Source organism: Trematomus bernacchii, unplaced genomic scaffold (genome assembly GCF_902827165.1).
Source record: "Trematomus bernacchii unplaced genomic scaffold, fTreBer1.1, whole genome shotgun sequence".
NCBI lineage: Eukaryota > Metazoa > Chordata > Actinopteri > Perciformes > Nototheniidae > Trematomus > Trematomus bernacchii.
The window spans coordinates 7,432,848-7,446,360 of record NW_022987739.1 but is presented as its reverse complement, the minus strand read 5'-3'; the positions used below and the strand labels follow the sequence as shown (position 1 = coordinate 7,446,360).

General features: G+C 38.9%; 2 protein-coding genes across 8 annotated transcripts; one reads left to right on the top strand and one right to left on the bottom strand.

Moving 5' to 3' along the window:
* Positions 1 to 30: 30 nt before the first annotated feature.
* Positions 31 to 6,925, bottom strand: cts12 (cathepsin 12). The gene is made up of 8 exons (XM_034146179.1): positions 6,895 to 6,925; positions 4,151 to 4,296; positions 3,930 to 4,049; positions 2,576 to 2,740; positions 2,264 to 2,485; positions 1,992 to 2,160; positions 1,029 to 1,134; positions 31 to 917 (listed from the first exon to the last, which is right to left on the bottom strand). The coding sequence occupies exons 1-8, from the start codon at positions 6,923 to 6,925 to the stop codon at positions 818 to 820; spliced, it is 1,059 nt and encodes a 352-aa protein (XP_034002070.1). The 3' UTR covers positions 31 to 817.
* A 1,217-nt stretch (positions 6,926 to 8,142) lies between these two features.
* On the top strand, positions 8,143 to 12,681 carry ankrd29 (ankyrin repeat domain 29). Of its 7 annotated transcripts, none has more exons than XM_034146181.1 (10): positions 8,143 to 8,319; positions 8,985 to 9,123; positions 9,392 to 9,490; positions 10,053 to 10,151; positions 10,401 to 10,499; positions 10,826 to 10,924; positions 11,100 to 11,195; positions 11,676 to 11,771; positions 12,209 to 12,307; positions 12,395 to 12,681. In XM_034146181.1, the coding sequence occupies exons 1-10, from the start codon at positions 8,294 to 8,296 to the stop codon at positions 12,476 to 12,478; spliced, it is 936 nt and encodes a 311-aa protein (XP_034002072.1). In that variant the 5' UTR covers positions 8,143 to 8,293; the 3' UTR covers positions 12,479 to 12,681. The 7 variants fall into 7 exon arrangements, with proteins under 7 accessions (XP_034002072.1, XP_034002071.1, XP_034002075.1 ...); XM_034146180.1 differs by having other exon boundaries at positions 10,398 to 10,499; XM_034146184.1 differs by having other exon boundaries at positions 8,948 to 9,058.
* Positions 12,682 to 13,513: the final 832 nt, after the last annotated feature.

Below are 13,513 nucleotides of genomic sequence, written 5' to 3'. Positions count from 1 at the left end.
TATTCCAAATTTTATTATTAGTCAGTCCAGAAGTTAGGATACTTAGTTGACCCAGTAGAAAACCGATCAGAAGTTGTTTAAAATGGTAGAAAACACATGCACAAAAAAAATACAAAGCACCATTTACATTTCAGACACATTCAATTTGAGGCTCAATTTAAAATTGAGTCACCCCTTATTATAGGTGTTACTGTAAACTAATATATCAAAGAGTGAGAGATGTTGCAGAATTCAAAATTGTACTTTATTTTGTATTAAATGTACCTGAGACAAAGTACATTTTGTCTCTTACAACAATAATGAATGAGTATTTAAAGCCCAATTATGAAACTTTTGTAAAATTGGATTGTGGCTATGTGGGGATCATATTTATGTTCTCCAGTTTAATCCCTTCATAATATGACGCAATGAGGAAATATCCAAAGGCTCAGCAATGTATATTTCCCAGGGTCAATAGGTTGAATCTCCCACCTTCTTTTATCAAGAACATAGGACTCTATGAAAACTAAATGAGGAACCCTCTTATGAGTATAAATTATCATATAGCTACCTTGAGCTCAAATTGAGAAGAACCATGAATCAGTGATCTGACTCTGTAATGTGTAACATTTGCTAAAATAAGCCACCATTATCTTAAACGGTTGACTAATGTGTGTGTGTCATAACTTACAAATCCACATACAAATTGGTGTGTGTAGCACGTCCCTGAGAAAAGCAAAGTGTCGGAAAGGTTCATAATGAGTTGCAGATAGAAAACATAAAAACGTGAAAGTCCAGTGGAAAAGTTCAACATTTGCAAAAAATCATCTCATCAGACTCATAGAATAGGGTACAAGGAGTAGCTCGCGATGCCACAAGTGTTACTGCCGTCTCTGACCAGCCGCATGTAGCCGCCTTCACCCCAACTGCTACCCCAACTAAAAAGAAAAAACAGTGATTGATAAAAAAGAAACACTTTTACATGTGGTATGAATAAGAAATGTAATTCTATACAATGTCAAACCAGTCATTCTGTATGTAGTTCTGACCTGTTTTTGATGATCCAGTAGTCCTGGCCTCCTTCAGAGCCGTAGCCCACCAGCAGCACCGCGTGACTCAGGTTGTTAGGGTTACAGGCGGGCTCATCATATATTCCTGCAAAGTAAAATTCAACCTGCATTCATTTATTGTTGGCCACTTGTGAGCAATGGAAATACGCTTTATAGACCATATAGTGACATATTATTGCATAAAGTTGCTGACTTACACATTCTGATCAGATACTCAGCAACATAAGAATTCATTTGGAGTCAAGTTATGAGCTAAGGTGTTGGAGGGACATATTCTGTCAAGGGTTTTCCCCCAAGAAACTCAAGAGTGTCAAGCACTTATGAGTCTGCATCAATTCATATTAGTTTCTGTCAAACTGTGCATAGTTTGTGTTTTATGGAAGACTGCAACCACTGCTTATGAGGTTGCATACTGCCACAACCAACTGCACCAGTGGATTTGTTGCGTCTATGAGTTGCGCTCCAGCAGTTTATCGAAATATCCTTTGCTCCTGTCATGTATTTATTAGGAGAGACAAATGACTGTGTTCTATATTGAGAGGAACCCCCCCAAAGTCTATGCCCACGACTAATGTTTGTGTCCACCTGATAAATGTACTTCCAATTTTCAATCTCCTTTTAGCTTAGTTTTAGTCATTTCCAATTCCTAATGATCTTGTTTTTCAGCTGCTAAATGCCAGATTCACCAGTAAATATTCGCCTTGTGTGTCCGCTGTTTGGTGCTGGTAAGGTAGTGTATGTAGCTTTATCAGTACCAAAAACAGTCAAGTTGTGGACCAAAACAAATATTTTCTGGGTTTGTCATTATATGCAACTTCTTTAACATAGACATAATGATTTGATTGAATTTTAAGTTATAAGAACATGATTACAGCTGCCTGAAATGTATTTATTGTAATCGCGAACATATAAATTGTCCAGATGGAGATTTTTAAAATGAACCTGAGCTGTAGAACAAGAAGCTTGAATGATCCGCGTCAATGGCGACTGTGATTGGGCCGATAGTTGCCACGGCATCAGCTAGAGCCTGCTCGTCTCCTTTCGGTATGAACCTGTAGTCTTTGATATGTGCCACTGCAAGTCTGCTATCGTAGTAACAGGGCTGGGTGTCCTGTTGAGAGAAGAATGCTTAAAGTTATCCTTAGGTTGAACACAGTAATAATAACTTAATGTAAATGCTCTGATGGAGGCAGAGCCAGCGGGTTGATCCTCACCACTGAGGTGTATGGGTAGGAGTTTGTCGGCAGAAGGCCGTTTTTGATCACGTAGTCATAGGCGTTGGCCATCCAGGCACCACTGCAGCCATAGGTACCATAAGATCTGGAGCAGTCCACCAGGTTCTGTTCACTCAGAGACACAAGCTGACCTGTCCTCTTGTATATTTGTCCCTCAATAGCTCCCGTGGTGCTGAAGGCCCAGCACGAGCCACAGTAACCCTGTGAATATCAATTAAAACATACTTATTTCAAGTTGTTCATGATTCTGTCTACATGAAAAACATTGAAAATGAATGAGAAATGTCTTACCTGGTCTTTCACCTCAGTGACATAGCCCATGTTTCTGTAGTCGACAACCATAGCATCTAACTTCTTAGCAGCGTTGCGCAGGCTGCGGCTCGAGACGGTCTTCCCTCTCTTCACAAATTGGGAGTCTATCACGGCACCTTGCAAAACCCGGAACTCTTGTCTAGTCTATGTACGGAGATCACAAAAACGTAGTTTCCCAATCATTCAAGTCATTGTATAAAATTTAGTTCACAATTTATCTTATTTGTTCAAGCCAAATCATTTTCCATGACACTTATTCAATTTCTTGCCAAGAGTTAGATATGAAGATAGATACCATTTCTCTGTTATCAGCCAATTAAATGGCTGTTATAAATTGTTATCTCTACCATTCTATACATTTGATTGGTGCAAATAATAGGGCAAACAGCACCTACAGTACGCTCATTATGCTTAAGGGAAAGGGAAACTTAAAGGGGACCTATCATGCAAAATGCACTTTTGTACATCTTTTATACATGAATATGTGTCCCCGGTGTTCCAGGGAACTCACCAAGTGTCAGAAAACACAACCCTCTCTATTTTCCTCAATACCCAAATCTCTAAAAAAAGGGGCTGCAACGGATCTGATACAGACTGATCCAGATTTGAACACTGTCCTGACGTCAGGACGGTGGCGCTACGGCTATTGGGCCAACTCCACCAATCAGGAGGAGACAGCCACGGCCATTGCCGTTCGAAAGCGCTGGAGACGTTGTAGTACATATGCCAGGCCTGTAGATGGTGCTGTTCTCACAGAATCAGCCCTTGCAAAAACAGAGCTAAAAAAATTCAAATTGAGCGAAATGAGGCATGGCTAAAATGCATGATCTGTTTGGTATTTTGAAAAAAAAAAAGTATAAATATGCCTTATATAGGTATGGTCCTACACTATATTATTCAAATATAGCATGATAGGTCCACTTTAACATTGCAGCTGTGGTTAAGATTGAAAATAAAAACAGTTGTTTCGATTCAGGCAACTAAACTACTTAGCGTTAAGGAAAGGATTGTAATTTGGGTTGAAAATAAAGATGTTTGTTAAGTGACATAACTTAAAATATGTTGAGTTGTTTGGCAATAAAGTAAGTAATGGGTTGGTTGTTGAATTGCATCCTATGGACATAGATTAAAGATACAAAAACACGTACACTCAATCATAGATTCAGATTAGAAGTTATTATTTGCATTCATCAATCATTTGTCCATGTTGGGAAAAATAATCCATACAATCAGTTTGCGTACACCACAAAAGCTTTCTTTAAGTTCAACTTTAAATACATTTGAGGTCAGGCAGTGGAGCTTTTATCATTGAGAGAAAAACAGTACTTCTTACCAGGTCTCCGTATTTATTCATGCGCATAGTGAACGGCCTCATCCCCCTGAAAAACCCTTGATTATTATTTTCAATCATCTGTTTGTTCTCCTCCCAGATGATCTGCCTTTGCATATCGTCCTGCATTACAAAAAAAAGCATATTATAGAAACACTTAAGTGGATCAGAGCTTGTATGCACTTTACTGTTGGTTTTTGTATTCAACCCAGCGTCATTATCACCATATCGTCATAGGCTATGCCATTGCTGCTCTTCCAGATCTCCCACTCGGTCAGGAGCAGCTCGTCTGAGTCTGAGGCCACGAGCTGCGGGCCGCACAGCAGAACCGAGAGCAGAGCGGCTCCCAGCAGGAGGCCGGTCTGCTGGACTACAGAAACAACAGCATCATAGAGTCACAGCTTTTCATTGTACCTCAACATTATCAACGTTTGTGACTTGCATCGTCACATACAGTAACATTAACAGTGTAAGCATTGAAAACCTTCTGTAGCATTTTCTATTTTTCTGGTGAGTATATGGATGTGTGTTATTGCAGTGTTTCATATTTGCTTTTAATCAAGACTATATGTTTATGTTTATTAAGGATCCCCATTAGCTTTTGCGCTTGACAAAAGCTACTCTTCCTGGGGTCCGACACTTAAAACAGTATAACAATAATACAACAATAATACAAAAACATTCAAGACATAACTCCTGACATCATTAACAATATTAACAACATCACCAATATCATCAACAATTTCCAACATCATCAACAATCTCATCCACTTACAACATCAATCTCAGCCAAGGATGAGTGCACAAGACACCCACCAGTACAAAGCATGAGATCAAATTCAATTAGGGTTCACAGTTCACAAGGGTACATGGTCATTAGTAGATGGCCCTTCAATCTCTTCTTGAAAGAGGCTCTGGACTCTATTTCAGCAATTAGTTCCATTCCTTTATAGCTCTATAAGTCACAGAAGATTTCAGAAGATTGGTCCTGGGTTTAGGTGCCAGTAGATGGCCTGATGTAGCTTGTCTAGTCCTATGGTCATGCTCGTCTCTTGTATAAACTATTTGATCATAAAAATACAGTGTTTTTTTGCTAAATTGAAAAGTGATAACACGAGATTGCAGACGTTTCTCAACCGGAAGCCATGATAGGTTTCTATGCATAACTCCAATATGAGTGCGCTTCGAACAGTGGAGAGCTAGTCTGGCAGCCTTGTTTTGAGCTATTTGTAATTATGTGTTTTTGCTGCTGATGACCATATGACCGGACAGTACTCAAGATGTGACAAAACCAGAGACTGAATGACTTGTTTCAAAGTGGTTGGTGTTACATACTTTGTACATTTTCTCGTCACAGCTCCTTCCCATTTTAGTTACGATACTGTCTATTTGCTTTGTCCACTGTAAACCAGAATCAAGAACAATGCCAAGCAACTTAGTCTCGTTTACCTGTTCCACTGGCTGACCAGCCAGTGTCAGGCTTAATTGAGGATTGCTGCTTAACATATGTCTGGATCCGAACACCATTGCTTTTGTTTTTGCAATGTTGAGTACCAGTTTGTTATTGTTGACCCAGTCTGCTATGGCTTTAATCTCTATGTTAAGTAGATTGTTTAACTCACTGCATGTTGATGCTGTACTGTACATTGTGGAATCATCAGCATACATTATTACACTGGACTTATTTAATACGTAAGGAAGGTCATTTGTGAATATAGAATACAACAAAGGCCCAAGCGAACTCCCCTGTGGGACCCCACACTGCAACACCTTACTTTCAGAAAAGGTCCCATTGAAAAAGACTCGCCGCCTTCTCCTAGTTTGGTAGCTCTCCATCCAACACATAGCAACAGAACCAAAGCCATAGCATTTGAGTTTGTTCAGCAGCAGACTGTGATCGATTACATCGAAAGCTGCGCTAAAGTCTAACATGACAGCTCCTACAAGCCTCCTATCATCCATGCTCTTTAACCAGTCGTCTGTCATTTGTGCAAGTGCTGTACTTGTAGAGTGACCATCTCTATAGGAATGTTGGTAGTTCGTTGTCAGATTGTTACGTGAAAAGTAGTATTGAATTTGGGTGTATACTATTTTTTCTATTAATTTACTTAACACTGGGAGGAGACTTATGGGTCGACTATTGGAACCAGCAAAGGATTTTCTTTTATCCTTGGGTAATGGGATAACCTTGGCTTCCTTCCAGATCTCGGGGCACACGCCTTGCTTTAAACTTTTATTAAAAATGTGACTCAATGGCTTGGATATGTATTTGGCCGTCATTTTGAGCAGTTTACCATCCAAGTTGTCAATCCCAGGAGATTTATCAGAAAGATAACAGTTGTTGTACTTACTGAACTGAGCATATCAGCGGACAAACTCATTACAACTGGGCAATCCTAATAGTTATCTAGTGTTTTGTAAAGTCATTCTACACAGTATGTAGGTTAATTTTTTTTTAATCAAAACTGCATCACTAATATATTTTCAGTGTTTTTTTCTTCCAAGTCCAAAATGTGCAATTTTAGAAAAGCAAATCATTGCACTGTGTAGCACTTATTTTATAAAAAATGTATTAGACTGTAGAGTAAAACAATAAGAAAACAACTGTCTACTCAATAATACAGGCTATTTATTCTAAAAGTGAAAAAAACGATATATTGTTCTCTCATGAAACTCCTGATTGGCAACATAAATTACATGACTCCACGTTTTATACATAAAAAAATAATATTTCTTATTACTGAACTCTGAATAAAATGCAATTTAATGTAAAAACATACAATATATCTTATCAAATCAAATACTTTATAAATAATGGTAAACCACCACAGGACAAAGTCCACTTGCTGCATGTACAAAGCACTCTTTAAGCTTAAACACTTGCATTAGTTGCATTTAGCAGAGGTTATTCTCTACACAACAAAAACATTTTTAACACATATGAAATAAAAAGCCCTTGCCAGCTCACCTTCATGGATGTGAGTCTGTTTTGTTCCCATGGTCTGAGAGGGACTCTGCAGCTACACAACAACACACTCACTGTCAAAGTTCCTTATATATCTCTGCTATAAGGACATTGTCTCCACTATACTTTAATGAGTCCCGTAATCAACACTTATGCCAGCACCTGAGAAGAACGTAAGTCAACAAAAAAAAGATGCTTTCCCAGCTCTTCCTTGGTAATACCCCTATTATCATTTAGAGAGAGCTAAGGCTGCAATAATGTAAATCCTTCAATTACCGGTTTATAATTGAGCATAACACCTGACATCTAACTTACATGAACTTACATGACATGAACTCCAAAATCAGCTGTGGAGGAAGTGCACAGATCATTTACTTAAATAAAATAGCACTGTGTTTATGTTAAAATAACTTATTATAAGTATCAATTCTGCATTCAAAACCCGAAGCACTTTAGTATAATCAAAAACATTTGAAATGGAGAAATTACAAAAAACGTAATGGAAATAAATAAATAAAGTGGAAAATAAAATAAAGAGATAATAATAGTGATATTAAAGATCTAAGTAAAATGTATTAATAAAAAAAAAGAAAACAATAAGAAAGAAATACTTTATAAAGTAAAAGAGAAGATTTCAAATGAAAAATGTTAAGGACCAATAGTTTAATCTTTATCAATGCCTTGATTTAAGTTTATAATGTATTTATTATTAAATTGCAATCTGAAAATTAACTTCACTTGACCACAGTTTTCAGATAAATGTAGTGGAATGGACAAGTGGATTGTCATTTGTTGCCTTAATTTGTTACTTATGTCATACATATTTTAATCCCTTGTTTTTGTTTATTCTTGTGACAACATTATATTTCTATTTTTGTCTTGCAATAGGTTTTTTTTAAATTATTTTCAAATTGTTGTGCTTCGGTCTAATTGATGTTTTATATATTTATTTATTTATTTTACTAGCCATGTGGATCACTTTGGGCTGCATGATTGAATGAAAGGGGCGATAGTTTATTTGAGTTCAGAATAAGGTAAAAAACAACAACAACAACAACAACAACAACAACAACAACATAACGCATTTACAAATCTACAAATAATCTAGATTAAAATGATACTAGTCCTGCATCGTTTTGTACATGAATTTAACTCCCTTCTCTACCTGGTTTTACACTGACACATGACCATGTATGTGTGCTCAGCAGCGCCCCCCAGCGGCCCGGAGCGGCCTCCTCTCAGCACCGACTGCAGGGGATGAGCTCAGCTGACGGTCTGCTGTTATTATGTCCGCGAACGGACCGCGCCAACACCCAAAAACAGTGCGGCAAAACAGGCGAGAGGCGCTCAGCTCAGCATTGTTTCTAATGAAGGAGTGTGCTGGAAACAACATGAGTCACGAATGAGGTCTGCAGGATGTCTTTTAAGGTAAACAAGCCTTTTCCATCCATCATCCTCTGACTGCATGCATCCCACAGGGCCTCAATAGGAATCCAGATCACACTTGCTTCCTCTCAAAGTGTAGGACTAGTTCTTAATTTAATTAAGTGGTGTAGCCTTTTGACTGTAAAGCACCGAGTGTGTGTGTGTGTGTGTGTGTGTGTGTGTGTGTGTGTGTGTGTGTGTGTGTGTGTGTGTGTGTGTGTGTGTGTGTGTGTGTGTGTGTGTGTGTGTGTGTGTGTGTGTGTGTGTGTGTGTGTGTGTGTGTGTGTGTGTGTGTGTGTGTGTGTGTGTGTGTGTGTGTGTGTGTGTGTGTGTGTGTGTGTGTGTGTGTGTGCACGAGTGCGAGCAGGTATCATATGGGCTGTGGTCCAACTGAAATTTCACACCTTATGCATGTTCAGTTCCTCTTGCAAATTACAAATACCTTTAATCATGTCTATTCTGAAAGACAGGGAAATGGTGTGTGTGACGGTGTGTGTGTATTTGACACTTTACACCTTTACTCCTGCAGAGGACACTGTACTGTTTTTCTGGCTATACTCTGCTGTCAGTGTGTATAATACTATAATGGTGGTTCTAAGGTCAGTGGTTGTTGTGTGTATTTACCCTCCAGAAGGAAACACCCCTGTCTAATGCTGTGTTTTGGGCAGCGAGGAAGGGGAACTTGGCTCTGCTTCAGCTGCTGCTCAACAGCGGGCGTGTGGACGCAGACTGCAGAGACAGTGTAGGCCTACGGACGCTGCATGTCCTGGCTGCTCAGCTGCACGCTTTAACCATAACCCACCTGTGGTAGGGAGACAGAGAGCTTCAAGCCTTACCTCTGTTGCATGTGTGTGTGTATGTGTGTGCTGGTGTGTGTTGGTGTGTGTGTGTGTGTGTGTGTGTGTACCACCCTTATTATGCTTTTTCTTTCACCATAATAAAGGGTGAGGGTTTTAAGCTGGAAAATCTGCCAAGTTTAGAATTTTTCATCCCCATATTTTAAGTATTTTTCAGCAAGTCACCTCCAAAAACCACACAAGGTTGAAAAAGGTATTGTTGCCATGTTTCTCTTCAGTTTGGGACGACAGCACTGATGGTGGCGTCCTACAGCGGCCATTATGAGTGTGTCAAAGAACTCATCATGCAAGGAGCCGACATCAACTACCAGAAGGAGGTATGATCAGAGAAACACTGGCCAGCTCAATGAAACAGTTTTCATGAACTGTGAGTCAGTTTGAATCTGGAGTCTGATTCACTTAGAGGTTGCCAGATTATCAGCAGAGACTCCAGGAAATTGCTGCTCCCTGCAAAATAGTCTGGTACATGAACCGCCATCAAGAGTGAATTGTTCATTAATAAATTAAACAAGTGTTCTGCCTTGCTCTTAGCTAAAATGTTTTCGATGTAGCTATATCTTTAGCTGAAAGAGATTTGAGGGGTATCGATCTCCTCATCTAACTCTCTGAGTATTCCTCAAAATGTCAGGCTTTGCCTTTATTATAGCTCCTGTAATGTCTTCCTTATGTTTTAAATATAGATCATCAGTCGTACAGTCTTGGGATTGAGAATAGGACACATTTGTTGCAAGATCAAAGCAAAATATACCTGAAATGACCCCAGAGCAAGGCTTATACTTTTATAGATTTCAACTCTTTCCTAATTTAAAATACATACAAACATGGTAATTTTTTTCCCTTTCAATGTCATGCAAAGTCTCTCTCAATTGTCCTTCTCAGACAGGTTCCACCGCCCTGTTCTTCGCCTCCCAGCAGGGACACAATGATGTTGTGAAGCTCCTCTTCGAATTTGGTGCCTCAACTGAATTCCAGACAAAGGTATGCAGCAGGACAATGACTGTGCATCAGACTGTAAAATAGTGGGTGGAACGGAGAGTGCTGCTCATCTCAGATGCACTTTGTTTAGAGATGAAGATGTAAACATTTGGCACATACAATCTAATTTGTTATCCTTATTTGTATACCTCTGGAGATTGTAAAGATCTTCTCTTTGCAGTGTATAACAATCAGTGATTACTATGAACTATGTCGCCCTGGTAGATTGTTTTTCATTGTGTTTGTTAGCAGAACGGGGGCACAGCTCTCACGGTGGCCTCTCAGTATGGACACTCCAAGGTGGTGGAAACACTGTTGAAGAATGGAGCCAATGTTCACGACCAGCTATATGTGAGCCACATATTTAGCCTCCTTTTTATCTCCTCTCACTGTCAGTACTTCTGTCTGTCAGAAACATGGTGTTTAAGCTGCACACCATGTCCCCGCAGCTGGAATCCAGCCACTCAGGTTTCTACAGACCGCTGAGTCAGACATGACATTTGGAAGGACTAGTTTCTGTCCTCAGAGCACAGGAAAAATAACCACACATACATGTATTTGTAAAATAATGGTCATTTAGCAATATGCTATTATACTCGTTTTGATTAGTTGGAAACGTTCAGAGATCATTTGCCATCAACGACAGAACAGTGTGAAAGTTGATTCTTTTGTTTCAGGATGGGGCCACTCCTCTGTTTCTCGCTGCACAGGAGGGTCATGTGACTGTGATACGTCAGCTTTTGTCAACCGGTGCCAAGGTTAACCAATTTAGGGAGGTAATGTCTTCGCCTCCAGCGTTTTTACAGATTTAAAGGTCACAGTCACTCAAACATTCAGCTCTTTAGGTCGTGTCATGCCCACATTGACTCTAACATCCCTTTTTTTTCACCTCTTCCCTCTTATGTCCTCCTTCACTGCAACCACCCTCCCCTCCACCTATGTGTTCTCCAGGATGGCACCGCCGCCCTGTGGATGGCAGCTCAGATGGGTCACAGCGAGGTTGTGAGGGTGCTACTCTTACGTGGTGCAGATCGGGATGCTGACAGAGTATGAGGTTCTTTTAAAAAATGAAAATACACAACAGTGTAAAAAACGATTATTGTCGTATAGACCACTTGGCCCCAACCTGTGTTGTGCAAGATACTTTGAAAATGTAATATATTAAATATAACTTGGTACTTTCATTTGATGTAATAAGTTACTTTACAATATACCTGTCTATGTTGCTGCTGTTGATGCCGGAACTCAGGTTTTCTATTATACTCTCTATTTGTTAAGTTATCACTGCTCACATTTTGAGAAGATAATGAAAAGTGCTTCTACAACAACTACTAATGCATTTTGCAATCACACTGTCTCTTACACTCATATTATCTCTGAGTTTGAACATTTACAGCTCCAAATGAACAAACTTGATCTGCTTATAAGGATCATGTTATATTGTCAAGAGCCTCAGAGCAAGTGAGTTGGAGGACCTTAAGTGGAGATGGTTTTGTTAGATAACAGTTTTATCACTTGTCTTTTAAGGATGGATCGACAGCATTATTCAAAGCAGCTTTAAAAGGCCACAACTGCGTCATTGAGGAACTTCTCAAGTTTTCTCCTTCAGTCGGTCTCCTCAAGGTAAATTATGCCTTCTTTGACTTCAACATTTCGAGAAATACGCTTATACGCTTTCGGCCAAGAGTTACTTTCGAAGAATGTTACCAGTGTCATGTAAATGTCCATATTAGGGCCATTGTACAGTAGGTAAATAACAATGTCTTTGGATGTGGGCAAAACATGTGATAAATAAAACATTTTCTGATACCAAAGTGATACATTTGAAGCACAGAAAAAGATCTCAAAAGTTTTTGCTTGAAAATGTGTGAGTTTTCTCTCATACATAACATTTTATAGAAAAATACAGGGGTGGAATACCTTCCTCCAGACTCCGTAATTTCTTTCTTTCTTTTTTTACCCACTATGTTGTTAATACACTGCTGTACATAATGCTCTGGATAAAGAGCAGTGAATGCAGAATTTGAATTATATCATTATGATTTATGTGTTGTCTCCAGAATGGCTCTACTGCCCTACATGCTGCTGTTATGAGTGGAAATCTCCGAACTGTTCTGCTGCTGCTTGAGGCGAACGCAGACCCCACAGTACCCAACAAGGTAGTCACTTACATTTTAAAATGAGAGTATAAACAGACAAAATATGAGCAGATCACTTAATCATCTTGTCTTATGTGTGTTGTACAGAATAATGAACTCCCTGCAAATCTTACGAAGAACGACCGCATCCTTAAAATGTTACATCCAAAAATCCTAAATGGAGACAGCTGATGAATGACCAAACTACTACCTTCATGCCTGTCTGTACTGCACTGGTGATGTGTGCTGAGGGGGGGGGGAATTAAACAACCATACAGTGTTAAACATATTCAACCACAACATTTACTGTACATGGTGCTTGCTGTTGATTGCAACTGAAACTGTCGAATAACTGTTGAATAAAGGTGGACTCCATAGAGCAACAAAATGTGCAACCAAAATGCATTTGTCTGCCATGTGCATTACCTCCTTCTCTCTGTTCTACAGTATATGCATTTATTTTTGTTAAACCCAGGTGTTGTAAGAATTATAGATATTTTGCACACTTTTTATTTGCCTTTTTAATAGTTGTAATAAAGTGTAAGTTTGTTATTCAATCCATAAGATGGCAGCGTGCATGTTTATTTAATGAGTGAGAAATTAAGTAATATTTGTTTTAACTCATCCTGATAACTATCAATGAAAAAAACAGATATTACAAATGTTAGGAACAATATGATCTGGTGTATTTGGAAAGTGAGCGTAGGCTATTTTTATTATGCCTTTTAAGTAGGGAAAATGTGGCTGGAGAGGATGTTAGAGAGAGGTAGCAAACTATTCAAAATTGTTTTTACATATGCAAAATATAAGTATATTTCTAACCTCTGACATTTAAAATATTATGGGATTCAATTCATGAGGAAAAATAAAATGGTAGGACATGAATCGTGTAAAATGAAACAGCTGACAGGGACATGCAAACAAATTCACCAAAACTAGGTTTATAGATTTCAACAATAGCAGAAATGTTGAATATGGAAATCGGAACCCTTACATTCACAATCACAATTTTTAAACCGGCACGATTTACGACACAAAGCTGTAGGATAACATTCAGCATTATTTCAATCCAGTCCATGATTTGCCATACACAGGTATTCCTCCCACTTTCCAATCCCCATACCCCCTCTCCCAACGCCCCATACCTCCCCTTGTACTTTTATTTATGTGTCTCTTGGTTATTTATTCCTTTTCCTCATATATACAGTATAACAATGTGCAATGGGC